This window comes from Thermobia domestica, chromosome 9 (genome assembly GCF_964235325.1).
Source record: "Thermobia domestica chromosome 9, izTheDome1.hap1.1, whole genome shotgun sequence".
In the NCBI taxonomy this organism is placed as follows: domain Eukaryota; kingdom Metazoa; phylum Arthropoda; class Insecta; order Zygentoma; family Lepismatidae; genus Thermobia; species Thermobia domestica.
In genome coordinates this window covers 43,998,375-44,013,161 of record NC_137462.1, presented here as the reverse complement: position 1 = coordinate 44,013,161, position 14,787 = coordinate 43,998,375, and the positions used below count along the sequence as shown (strand labels likewise).

The 14,787-nt window shown below is 36.5% G+C and overlaps 1 protein-coding gene across 1 annotated transcript; it reads left to right on the top strand.

Moving 5' to 3' along the window:
* Positions 1-4,824: 4,824 nt before the first annotated feature.
* On the top strand, positions 4,825-14,439 carry LOC145693973 (uncharacterized). The gene is made up of 4 exons (XM_081770133.1): positions 4,825-5,166; positions 7,947-8,042; positions 11,408-11,622; positions 14,198-14,439. The coding sequence occupies exons 1-4, from the start codon at positions 4,978-4,980 to the stop codon at positions 14,385-14,387; spliced, it is 690 nt and encodes a 229-aa protein (XP_081626259.1). The 5' UTR covers positions 4,825-4,977; the 3' UTR covers positions 14,388-14,439.
* Positions 14,440-14,787: the final 348 nt, after the last annotated feature.

Here is a 14,787-nt window from a genome sequence, read left to right as displayed (position 1 = left end):
GTATTCCCGTTTCCTCCCAAATTCTCATTCCACCCATTCTTTCGTTATCACTTGCCTTAATCATGTGTCTCCATTAGCTTAAAAGGACATAATCGTGGGACGTTAAACTCAAAGATTTCAATTAATTTTTTTCCTAATGCTTTGTGTTTTTCCCCTACGAGCCCCTTTATGTTATGTAATATAGCATTGTATGCCACCATTTTTACACTAGTGGTATATGCATCTTATTATTGATGTTCCAATGACGTCAGTTCACGGGTCATCTTTACGTATGTTAACATACAGCACTGTACGTCGTGCTTTCAGCAGACATTCTTGCCTGCAATGATTATCACATTCTGATTTTCCTATTTGTAACAGCTTCCATTTAGCTGTCTGATGGATTTCCCGATAACCACTCTGGAGCTAGCACGTCTTATGCGGTTTTTGACACCCGATATATACATATTACAAGTGGCTTGAAAATAAGATGATCTTAGCCCTACATGTTCGGTTAGACTTAACATTCTGTCTGTCTTTAATACTGTTTATAAAGAGTTTAAAATTTAAAACGCAATCAATAAATGAAGAAACATCTATATCATAGCCTGATCGTTAAACATTTTCCTTTTTGTTAAGCTTTCTGATCCACTGGAGATTTAAAGTTCCATGACCTGCTGACACTGCAATGTTTCGCTCTTGAATATCTTTTACATCACAAGTACAATCATAAGATGCTCATAAAACATCAAAGAACCCACGTGACTGAAATTTTCTCTTCTTATACGACCTCTGTTAGAATGTTAACAGAAAGTAAAATACATATAACAAGGAAAATATTATTCTTCATTTTAATGGAATGAAATATATTATTATTTGTAGTTTTAGTGTACTTGTTTGATGAGGTATATACCGTTTGCAGATGATATGGTGCTTGTTGCAGAATCTGAAGAGAAAATCAATAGGACTTTAGAAAACTTGTGGAAGGGCTGTGAAGAATATGGGTTGAAAATAAATCTTAGAAAGACAAATGCATTGTGTTGTATGGGTCAGAAACATAGACATTATGCAAAAATTATGAAAAACGACTGAAAGTTTTCGAAATATGAGTATGGAGAAAAATGGAGAGAATTAGCTGGGTCGAGCAGTCAACGAATATGAGAATGTTAGAAATGATGGGAGAGAACAGAACAATATTAGATGTTATTAAGAAGAGGAAGAAAAACTCGTTGAGACATTGGCTAAGAAGGAACTGTGTCATGAGGAATGTTTTAGAGAGCATGATGACAGGAAGGACAGGGAGGGGACGAAGGACATTACAATTAATGGACGATATCAAAACAGAAAAATCATGCGTGAAGGCGAAGAGGTTAGCGGAAGAACGTGGGCACGAAAATGAGCTGCCAACAATGCCAGAATACCTATGATGATGATTTTTTTGTTTTAATCGCAGAATGTAAAGAACGCATATGTTCATTGTTTATTAGGAATGGATGAAAGGTGCATCTTCTATGAACGTAAGAGTACATTATATCCCAAAAGTCTTGTCTCGTTACTGTTTGATTGTAAAATCGAAGTGTTAATTGTCCCTCTGTTTGTGTTCGGTAAGTTATCTTTTTATCGAGTTAATTAAGAAGGTATTACTGCAAAAATACATGTTCAATTTAATTGCTGGTATCTGTGCTTTAGATTGATCAAAATAGGGGCATTAAAGTAAACAACACTGTACTATAGTATTCAGTATATTTAGGATCAGGAATTAGATTTCTGGGCTTCCGGCATCTATGTTCATGTTAGCCGAGCCCGTCACGTATGAGGGATGACGGCCCTCGGCCATCAATTATATCTGACGAAAGGGAAGGAAACTGGAGGAAATGGTCGCAGCATTTGCCTGGTGTGAATGAGGAAAACCTCACTCAGCATAGCTGGCCAGCAAAAACTTTCATACTTTTTTTTTTTACCGAGTGTCCTAATCGGGAATCGCTCCCGGGACCGATCGCATCAAAAACAGAGCATTAGCGATTACGCTATGCGAGACTACTCAGTGTATTTACAGTACGGTAAGGACCTGCACGGGCCGGCCTTGGGCGGGCCGACACTGATTTCTCTTCAGGTCGGGCCGGACTGGGGCCGATTAATTACAATTCTTTAATAATTATTGAATTTCGTTAAACGATAATTAGAATAAAGGCAAACATTGAAGAAATGTGCCCGTAAAAATGTTACAAAATGAAACTTTTAAAATTTATAGGGCCCGGGCCGGACTTGGGTCAAGAATTTTAAAAAAACTTATCGGGCCGGTCCGGGCTCGGGCCGAAAATCTCCCAATCTTTTCGGGCCAGGGCTGGGCTGGGCCTAGGTACATTCGGGCTGGATTGGACTCGGGTCGAAAAATTCGGCCCGTGCAAGTCTCTACAGTACGGTAATAAAAGTTATACAATGAACATCAACAATAATTATTTTACATGAAGTAGCTATTATGTGCATCAAGGAGTGTATATTCTCGACTTCTCTTGAGTCTCCCTCTCCCCTCCCCCTCTTTGGATAAAAATCTAAGAGCGTTTCAAGGTACCTTTATGAATAATTTTACTGAATTTCTGCACCTTTTGAATCTTGAAAGATACGTAAAACAATTTCTCTTTGTTAACTGTAAGAATATGGTGGAGGAAAAAAAGCATATGTTGGAATGAAATATGCAATAAGAACTATCACTTTGAACAAATTTGATGTTGCAATTATTTCAGTGCTTCTGTGATTGAATTCCAGATGGCGCAGAGAATCCTCGTCAAATAAGATTTCATTCGCTAACGAAAAAGAAATGCACGGAGAAGTTGGCAAAATGGAAGCATGACAAAAGGGTCAGAGAAGTTGAAAGGGAAGAAATGGAATTGATTCAATATCAGTTCGGTTCTACTGAAAATAAATGCAACGTTTCCTGAAAAGAAACTTCTATTCGAATCATAAATATTAATTTAATTTAAGATAGTAGCAAAGGCGCCACATCCATTCGTACAGGATACAACTTTACTCTTACCAAGCTAAAGAGAATTAAATAAGAGTTTTTAACCTAAAGCAGTAAAACCATGTAAGTTTTTTCACATATGAAACTATGGAGGACTTCCGAACAATGGAGATTTCAATTTTGAAACAGAAAACATCGAAGCGATAAATGCACACATGAGATCTCTTCTTGGAGCGCTGAATTCATATATATGGCAAGACATAGAGCTTATATATATATAAGCTTTATATTTTGCCGTTTTTGCTCTTATACAGACAGACAGATGAGCCAGCCAGACAGTAATTCTACAAGTCTTCCTGTACTTATGTTCCGCATACTCTACTTGATTCCATAAGAAGGGCTGCAGGCTAGGAGAAAATATACTAAAATGCGATATTTCAGGAGCTCTACTTCAAAATCTATCAGTACTCGCTTGATGTTTAAATACCGCATTATAAAATAAATCATTTTTTAAAATAAAATTCATTGTAACAGTGTCTAAAAATATTATCTGAGACTGATAATGTATGAATATTTAAACACGCTGAGTCTTGTAGCTTTAATGGACCCTACGTTCCAAATAACAGGCCTTCTGATCTACTTCATTACCTTCAAAGTAATGTCATTAAGTTGAGTAAGGTCATTGAGTAAAGAATTTTCATAAATAAATAAATAAATATTGCAACATGGTGTACATGAGTTTTAACATACTTTGAGTACCCTACATCACTTCCAAACTTAGTGAAGCAGTTGCAAAATTAGTTCTTTTTTTATTTCAGGCAAGAGCACGCGCAATACCGACAGGACGTCTATAGAGTCTGACCCCGGGCCATTTTTGCGAAAACGGTTGGGTAGATGGAAACATCGGCGCACACGTATCCCATTATTTTTCGAGGCGCACATGTTAAATGGAAAAGTATTGCCCCAGGGTCCCCCAGAGGGTCCAAGACAGGGTGCACCTCACAATTATCAAAGGTAATGGGGTGAAGTAGTATATTGTTTGAAAAGAATTGTGAAAAAAAAAGAAACAAGCTTCAACAAGTCCTGAGTCTGTATGTGCACCCTATGCAAAATGGTGATCACAAACTCTTTCATGACAATTGTGTTGACATTTTGACTGCTTATCATTTTGTACAGGGTATGCATACAGACTCGGACTTGCTGTAACTTGTTTCTTTTCACAATACCTCTCCAATGATACAGTACTTGACTCCCCTTACTATTTGAAAATTTTGGTTGAACCCTGTCTGGGACACTCCTGGGGACCTTAGGACATCATTTTTTCATTCAAAATGTGTACCCCTAAAAATTGTGGGACACGTTTTCCAGTGGTGCCCACCCCCCCTTATGTCTATGACGCACCCCCCCCCAATTGTCTATCCGTAGGTGTTCTTCCATGAAAAATCTTCTTTTCGATTAATTTTACCCCCCCCTCATCAAACATATTTATATAGATTTTAACCCCCCCCAAAATTTCAATGACGCAGTTTGCGTCATAGCCCCCCCCTGTGGGCACCCCTGCGTTTTCGTTGATTTTTTCATCCAAGCAAACCCTTTTCCTCATAAATGGCTCGGGGCGAGGCTTCATAGATGCCCTGTAGTTATGGCACGTGCTCTACTCTGGCCTGCTCTTGCGGACGTTTATACCATCTTGCAGAAAAATGGACATCACTGCTTGTTTCCGGGATACTAACATTACACATGCTTTCCTTTTTGTGCGTATTCACCTGTTCGAGCCCAAGTACTTTCCTTGTGAGTAATTAAGATTTCTTACTTGTTTGTATGTGACACAAACTTTCTAAATATCAACAATGAACAAATTGATACGAGTTTCCCAAGATACATAACAACTCGGTTAATCAACTGAAACAAAAATTTGAGTAACAAAATTCTTTTAGTGTTTCATGAGCCTCGACATTTTCTTAAGGGCCTGATATTATTATTATTGTTATTTTTCATTCATTTCACTTATATTTAAAAAAATAAGTAATATAGTTATGATGGATGTCTTATTGGAATGCAATAAACTCGCGTTCAACTTGATTCGTCCGTTACTTATTGGTGATTCTCTGCTGACCATGATTCCATTTGTTATTTATATCACAGGTGTTGCCATATTTTTATGGCAAATTGTTAACACTGGCCGACCTATCCTTCAGTCCTTGGTAATGGAAATTATGGCTCAGGTAAGCGACTTTACTCATGAATTTCATGTAAAACCACATTAGTTATACAAGTAGAGTTATTGAAATAATTAACAGTTTCAAGTGTACTTCACGTGAAGGAATTTGGTTTATGTAGCGTGATTTGTTTTCAATCAATATTGAAACCAGAAGTGGTAGTAGATTTCTACCACTTCCGGTTTTGTTAGAGAGATTAGAGTGGAGATGGAATATATTCACGGAATACTTAATTGGTTGTAGAAAACCGCTTCTCGCTACCTACTACAGTCTTCACTCTACAGTGATCAACGTTGAAACCGGAAGTAGTCGATTTTTCTGCCTCTTCCGGTTTGAGTAGCGGTTATAAGAGAAGATGGTATCTATTCTTAGAACACTAACTAGATTCAAGAAAGCAGGTTTTTCAATATCTCTTATCGATTTTACAATTTGATTTCTATCACTTTCGAAGAATTAACCTCTTAACATAGAACCTCGTGAATACTCGGGTGTTTCACTTTATTGAAAATACCGAGTATACTCGTGTGAACTTTGGTTTACCCGTACATGTTTTAAAAGGACGACTATATTCGTTTTTCTATGTTTCTGTATCTTTCCATCAGATAGTGTTTTTGAAGTTGTAGTTTACGTGTTTCAGGTCTTTTTCACACAGCCAGTACAAAGAAACAACATATACAGAATATCTCATGTTTAGTATACACTTATATGACTAATGATTACGTTTTAGGACTAATGACAGAGTCCATAAATTATAAATAATTGTCTAAGTATACTTAGTTAGTCTTTCTGTACTGTTTTGTGTGTTTTATCATTATTCAAATGCATTTTCTTGCTTATTTTCACAAATTCCATATTTAATATTGGTCTCACTTTGCTAGCATGACTATATTCGGATTGTACCTTAAGGTTTTTCATATGTATGTATCTCATTGGTACACCAGATACTTGATATCATGTCTCGAGAAATACCAGTGATTTCTTCCTCAGTCTTCTGATTCATTTCAGCAATAATTGTAGAAGGTATTCCGTAAACTTTGCTGTTAAGATACTTCAGCACAGATAAATCACAAATATTGAGTTCAAGGTATCTTAGTTTATCTAAAATAGGGTGACCATACTTACTGATTTTCTCAGTACAGTACTGTTTTTCAAAGTGCTGTCCTGCGTGTTGTGTCTAGAAAATCGAGAAATGTCTTTTTTGATGTCCTGAGTTAATTTATTTCCAATATCTTAATATTTCATTCTTTATTCACAGTATTTTCAATCACAGATACTCTTTTCCTGAATGATGAACCGCTGTGTTTTCTAACACTCCTAAATTGATTAGGGATGGAGAACAATCAACAAATTATTATTATAATATTTTTTCTTTTTGCAATACATTGTTTTTAGTGAGAAGGGCTTGTTGAGATATCGATAAGGTAGGAAAGGGTTCTTTTTTAACTTACGACAGTGATGCTAACCAAGTTAAGTAGAAGTTCCCTCGTGCCGGTCTAAATTTTCTCTAATTCCTTAAAATAATATATATCACGCTTCGAGAATCGGTTAAAAAAAAAAAAAAAAACTTTAGCAAAACACGAAGTTTCACTGTACGTTTATAAAAATAAAGCACTTTGTCATTCATCAAAGCATTTGGAGTTGTGTTGAATTCTTTCAATACTTTTGTTCGGTGCTTTTCTTTTTAACAAAAATGAATGATTAACTTAAGGTTAACGTTAACCCTTTTGTGAGCAATGGGAAGCATAGTTCCCGCTAAGGGAGCCTAGGTATGCTCTTATTTGCTGCACTGGGAAGCGATATTCCCATTAGTCAAAGTCTTTTCACTATGAAAATGGTAATTGCTCTCGATAAATGATTTTGTTTGTTTTGAGTGTGTGCTGGGAGCTTAGAGAAAGTATTGTCCCATCCCTCGTAGAAAAATTCGCCCACGAAAGGGTTAAATGAAATGAGGACATGCCTATTTCCGACGCAGGAAAGTATTATATACTTTTATAATTATGCCCTACTCTTCGCTTGTTAGAATCTGTTCACCCTAATCTAAATAATAATTGAGTATAACGTCTCTTTCAGCACCGAGGTTATATAAGCCGTGGACCTACAGCATAACATGGAATCCGAATCACATGACATCCTCCGGTAATTGAATCCGTCAGAGTATCTCTCAAGTCATAGAGTTTCACTACTGCTTCAAATGATCCGTTTTCCAGTGAACACACGTTCTACCCTACTCCAGTGTTTTGTTATTAAATGGCAAATCTTATCAATGATGTCGCATGGGTCCCAAACAAATGTCGACTCTATGGAGTTGCTAATCATAGGTTTAAAATTTTCCGTTTCCATGCGCCATCCTGCACTATGAATATAAGATGAACTAAAATTACTCTCCTTAAAAAAAAAAAAAAAAAAAAAAAAAAAATCTCCCCACCTGTTCTAACGCTCTCTTCGTCAACAAAGTAATCCTTAGTTTTAAACTATACTAAAAACAAATTTAACTACACATGTTTTGTTTTCTGACCAGTGCTATTATCTTTTATTTTAGTAACGAACTATAGCAAAAATATAGGAATCGGTTGGGTTACAGTACATGACGGTAAGTGCAATGTCAGAGTGGATCACGTAAGGCTCAGGCACAACACAGTGACCCAAACTTAAAATTGGCATACTTGACCTACGACCGATTTTTTGTGTTACCTACTTCCTTAATCATGTTCTATGCACGTGAAATAGCAATATAGAGTCCATTCGCTTGTTCTATTGTAAAATATCTGGCTATTATTTATTTTCAGGAGCTGGTGTTTGTATGGATGTTAAGTCAATCCATTAGACTCTGGATGTGGAGTGTCGCCATTGTAGATTCCTTGACTGAGTCATATGCAGAGAAAGTAAGTTATTTATAATTCTATACTTCATATTAGAACTACACTAATAACCATCAACTTGGTTTAACATTATCCGTGTCATATGTAATTTGTAACTGTGTGTCCTAAAGCGCGATACAAGCATGCAGCCACGGAAGCTTGTTTGAGACCCATGAATATATAAACAAAACTGGAATTTATTTATTTAATAATCACCAGATACAGCTTAGAGGCTATTTTATACTGGATATCTAACAACAATAACAACAATGGAAAGGATTTGGGAAGGTATTGGCCAGGGCCTGTTTAGTAGGTACCATCCCGGCATTTGCCTGGTAGGACTGAGGAAAACCCTGAAAAAACCCTGTCAGGATGGTGGGCAGCGGGGATCGAACCCACGACCTCCCGAATGTGAAACTAAAGCTCTACCACTTGAACTACTTTGCTCTACCACTTAATCTACTTCGCTCTATCACTTGATTTTCGGTAACGCTAGTCATTTTACTATAAGTCATAGTATATCAAATTAAGTACTGTATTTTAAAAAAGTAATATACATTTCTTATAGGAAAACGGTTCCTATTGATCCGAACAGTAGCTACATCCATTCGAAAACCATGGCCGATGACATCACGCTACTAGAAATCGCTTTTTCGAGAAAACGGTAATAGGATTAAATGAGTTACAACTCTTGCTCAAGTGAGTCAGGGAAAGTAGGATTAGCTCTCACATTGATGCAGTGAAATGCACTTTTCTTTTGTTTTGAACATCCCGTGTTTCCTTCCTTCATATGTAATATTTATATGTACCTTCATCACACATTTTTAATGACAGCTTTTTTTTTTTTTTTTTTTTTTTTTTTTTTTTTACCCAAATAGTTCAGAAGAGTGTCCACCTTGTCTGTTCTAATTGATGTAATATTTACTGCAACCATAGAAGCTTTGCTAACAGAACAGCTTCGCCAGGGTGGGACATGGAGACTTTCAGCGAGGGTAGAGAGTGGATTAGCATTTCCGTTTCTTGTGATATTGACGTTTCTTTGTAGTTATCCATTAAGTGATGATTGTTTCTTTGCACCCTGTAATCAATTTCCTCCTCTCTTGTTCATATCCTTCATTGAAAGAAATGCAAAATGGCTCTGTTATGATCCTGATCGTCGCAGTTGATGTTACCTGTTAATATATAGTTCTATAAGATTGTTTTACTCGTGTTGGGAGAATCTAAAATTGTATTCGTTGATCAATGTACTGAACTATTTGTTGCATGAACTTGTTTGGATTAAATGCTTCTCTTGTTGATGTGAATATGTGTACTTTTAAAAACTTTTGTGAAATAAGCAGGATTATAGAGAATTTGATTATCTTCCAGAAAAGCTGTTGCAGTCGAAACTTAAGCAATCTACATGGTGATCAGTTGTTTTCTTGAGCTTCTTCATGGCTAAGCGGTTAGCGTACATGCCTTTGGCGCGAGAGACCCGGGTTCAATTCCCGGCAGGAGCTCAAGTGGTTAGGAGTCAACGTTAATCAGTAGGTCTACGTCTCATATAGCCTCTCTGCTGAAAGGGATGTTAAACTCAAAATCAACTCATCTGTTGCTTTCTTGGCGAGTTGGATAGTGATTTCCGTTTTCGCATTGCCTGGTTTGGAGATTGATCTTCTACCACCTTTTCTTATGTAGATGTATTGGTATATCTTCTTGTGAGACGTTTTGTAGGAGTTTTTTTCTGCATTTGCTTAAAGTTTTGGATTTGCTGTTACGGTGGGCTATATTTCTACATTTCGAGTCTTCATATGACCACTCATTTTTTAGGCTGTTTCGTAATATATATAATCATTTGACATTGGAAGTCATGAATTTCCCCACATCTGTAATACACTAGTTTGCTTTTGGATCGAGGCGATGATGTTTCTACTGATACAATGTGCAAAATTCTGTTACTTTGTGAAATGCACTCTGAATGATAAGGTTATTTGAAGTAAGAATGCTCACTTGTTTTAGATCGCTAAAAAACAAGTGGATAATTATATTCGGCAACGGACTAATTCTGAAACTTAATGCCTTATTAACACATAGGTTTAACTGAATGAGTGTGCTGAATAGGTACACATTCCACAAAACAGATAAGTTAAACTCGGATATAGCTGTTTGGTTATCTACATGTACCTGCACTCCTTGAGATGCACAAGGAACACATTCATTAATTGTAGGTTCTCTACATTCAGGTCTGTGGAAAAATGAATGGAAAATAAAACATATTCCTGGAATGTGTTCATATCTTCATCCAATGTTGGAAACCTGACATTTCTGGTGTATGTTCCTCTTTTCAAACTCACCTATTTAATGAATACTTGTAGTGCAGTCCTTCCACTGACACAAGTGAACTTTCTTCCTGCTTATTCGGTTCTTCTGGTTTAGAAATAATTCTTCTTCTTCAGTGAAATATTCATATTAGCCGAATTCATATGTTCTGACTGTTGAGGAATCTATTTTTCTTCGATCTTCTTAAGCTGGACTTGAAGGGTTTACTGGTATATTTCGTAAGTTTCTCGCCAGATTTCTGGGTCTTTAACGTTGACGTATTGTATCAGCAGATTAGAAAATCTTATTTAAGGATTTATTTTTTTGTGTTCTGATGGTTAATTATTATGTTTCTGGTTCTTCTATATATATATATTGATATTATTGGAACAGTGATAGGTTCTTGTTGATTTTGATTGCAAAATTGTGTGTTGTGTGTCTTCTTCTTGTGTTTGAGATAGTTCCATCATTTTTCTTATTTCCTTTTTCTTTATCTAAACATCAAATATATCATCTTTTCCATTTTGTACTTTCAGAGTGCCCGGCTATGTGATAATTTCTTCATTGATCTTGAACTAGAAACAATGCTTAATAATGGGGATGTAGTTCAACCCATAAATACTGTGCAATAGAGAAGTCGATAGGTTTATATCTGACCGATTTAGCAAGTCTGCTTTTGCTTATATGGCTGAGCCAGAATAATGAAACCCAGCCTCGAGGATTGTATGATCTTAGTTCGCTACTTGCTGAGTATCGTATTGCTTTTAGTAAAATACCACCGAAAGCATGTTCTAATTGGAAAGCTGATTCACGCACATTTTTTGTACAAGCGAGTAGCTAAATATTGCCGGAAAAATGATTTGACCATCGTAGTGACCACAGGTAAAGAAATCATATCCAGGCAAATACAAATGCAGGTTACACAAAAACATGAACCAAGAAAAGAGGTTCGTGGGTGACTGTACTTAGAACTAATGTCAAGATTTTGCAGTACAAATGCAGATTATTTTCCGGTAGAATGAAACTCATGTCTATATGTTATTTACTATTTAATTGACATGATAGTTTGGAAATACTTTCATTTGTTTCAGTTGTCTGAATGGTTTGTGGGCACAAATTTCATTCTGCCTTCTTCGACTGTCTCCTCATACACTATGAGGTCACGACTCAGCTGGCTTCCGCTGCCCTTTCAGCTGCTGTTCTTCCCACAGACGATCAAAATTCTTTTATGTTTTGGACTATCGCTGTTGCCAGTTGCGATACTCTACATGACTCGTGGAAGGAGGCATCGACAGCCCGTATTTTGGTAAGCAATTCTCCATTTAAGTACGTTATCGCATCTGGGTTAATGAAGTTCTTATTTCACTCGTTTAATTTAAAGAAATGTTTTCATGATGTTAGTATTTTGTCTAAATGTATAGGATCTAATTCGGAGTCCACATATTTATACAACAGAACTTTGGTTTCAACGTTATTTTTCTTAAATATAGTATCATAACAGTTCCAAAGACGCTAAAAAGAAACTTACAAATAGAAAATAGCAGGCGATTCCATTATATATAGTGAAATACTGTACAGCGAAAATTAACTAGTTGTAGATACAGTATATGTATACATGAGAAAATAAAGAAAATGGATGTTCAAAACAGTCACCTATATATAAATTGAAGGGACTCAAGTTTGAATTATGCTAAGGGTCAGTATTTATGGTGTTTCAAGGCGGAGCTCCTTGCTCCCTTTAAACGCAGTTAGCAAATAAGAGGGCTGCGCTGTTGCCACGTCTTTGTACACATTCAAACCAGTTTTATGCATGAAAGAAGTTATCCACCATTTACTATGTATTTTAGCTGCTCACCTGCTGGTATTGTTCTGAGTCCGTTTAGCTCTTTACAATACGGCAACATCATGACACACCTTAGTTTTATTGGCCAAGCCCACACGCTATCAGCTGTGTCACACATTTTAGCAAGGTTTAAGCATCGAATTCTTCAATATATCTTGTCATCTTTTTAAACAGCACAAGTGCTGCCATTTTCCGATGAACTAGCACTTCTAGGTGCAATAAAACGTGAGGGAAGTATCTTAACAGGTGGGATTCTGTTAAAATGAAAAGTGGTATTTCTTCAGTAGGTAAGGTTTTTCGCTTAGTTCACATAGACACTCGAGTGCTAGTTTGAGATGGTAAGCATGCTCAGAGTACCTCTCCAGAGTTGACCCCGGGCTTTACTATGGTGGGTGCCTAATAACTTATGCCCATACCGTCTCTCATTCGAGAATGGAGTGTATAATCAGGATACACCTAATTCACGGAAGACCAGAGGTGAGATGATACGGTAAGCAAGTTCAGATCACCTCCTCTGGGTTGACTCCAGACTTCAGTACGGTGGATAGCTGATAACTTATGATCCCACCACAATCTATTGGAGGATGGAGTGGATAACCAGGTACACCTGATCCGGGGAAGATTATTATCCTATTACCAGTTAGCATTGGTTGGAATGATTTGTTGAGATATCAATAAATAATCAATGAAAGTAACGATATAGTCAATAAAAACAATAGTCATTCTATATATATGTGGACTAGAAACGTAGTGCATAAGTACAATAATTGATGGTAGGACTTCTACTCAGGTTAATGTTACCAGAAAGCATATGCTCACAAGCTATTTGCTTTTGTCAAAGGTAATAGGAAATGCTTGGTAAAAATTTCAAATAGTCTGCGTAAAGCTTTGTTCATAGCAAAGAAATAATTAATACAAATTTTCACTGTTGTTACTAGATATTTATTATACCCTAGAAGACGATGTCTTGATGTAGACATAACACGCTAAAAGTGGTAGACAAATTATTTTAAAACTATCTGGTTTTGCTGTGCAAACGAAAAGAATCCGGATCAAACTAACAAGTACTATATGGCAAACACCACACACACCACAATGGTGTTTGGATCAGTCCACCTCGACTAGAATTGGCTTCAAGAAGGACATCTTAGAGTTTATATCACATCCTTGGGGGAATTTGGAAGTGTTCAGTTTTCTTGTATATGGATCTGTGCTTTTCACCCCAAAGGAGACAAAAATGTTCAATTTGACAACATTAGCACAATACTATTATTTGCGCCATATGAATTCCAACACACTACATACCGACCTTGGTACCTCCTATGTATACTTCTCCACCCGCTTAATTACGCAAAGGTTTTATTCTAGTAATCATTTGTACATTATCTTCAAGTTACATCAAACTCTACTAAAATATGAAAACGACATTTTTGTCCTACTTAAAATCAAAATTTGACTTCCTCTTTGCAACAGCTCTTTTACTAAGCATTTTCCCATACCACACTCACCATATTAATGAATATTCCCAATTACGGATTAAACAAAGTACTGCATTTTTTCCCGTGTGCGCATTTTCACCATAGTAACCCTATACAAAAATGATATAAATATGTTCTTTAAGTATGCTTTTATTATCATGTAAAACCAATCAATCGAAGAAAAATTAACGATAGTAATGGCTTAAAAAAGCGTTTAGCAAAAAAAAAAAACATATGTTGTGAGTCGAGTAAAAAGTTAGGAAAACTCCCATAAAATGTTTCGTGATAATTATTTTAGTGTGAATATTATGAAGGAAAATGAAAGAAAATGGGGTTTCTCCATTTCCTTAATAATTGTAGCTTGATCATTTACTCTTATTTGCAATGGCTCCTTTAGCTTATGAGAAAAAACCACGAGAAGTAAAACATTTTATTTAAGATAAATCAATTTATGTACAAATAGGTTATGTAAACTACTCATCACGAGTCTACGCTACGGCTTCTCAACCGCATCTTCTTGAATTATTGTGAAAATTAAAATAAAAATGCTTATTTTGTAGGTTTAATCCTCCCCAGTGGGATCGCTCTGAACTGGGATCTGCAGGCTTCTATCTCGTCCGTCCGTTTCTACATGAGCAGGTTCGACGACACAGCAGAAGAAGGCTCCACCAAAGAGCGACCGTTCGAGCCTCCACTGGCAATATTACTAACTTAAAAGTAATGAAATTGCGGCCTACTGTATCAGCATAAGTTGTATTTGTAACGATAAAAAGAGAAATTGAAATAAAATAGCTTATAAGCATTCATGTGTATATTTGTAAAACTTCTTTTAGGTAGAGCTAGGTTTAATAAAATCAGAGCCCGGAATCGACTCCCACTACCAGTTTATTTATTAAATCCTCTATAACAACAGTATATACAGAAAATACTTTATAACACTTTCTGTAATTTGTAAAGTAGAAATTAGGTAGTCCTTGACCATGAGGCCCGGGACAGGATCTCTACAGAGCCCCGAATCAGACTAAGCAGAGTGGCGTAGGAAACCCCAAAGCTTAAAGCAGTGAGAAGGATAAAAGTCACAAAGGCAGGCTAAGCAACTGAGCTTGGGATTCCGACAGAGCCCCGAATCAGGCTAAGCAGGGTGGTGTAG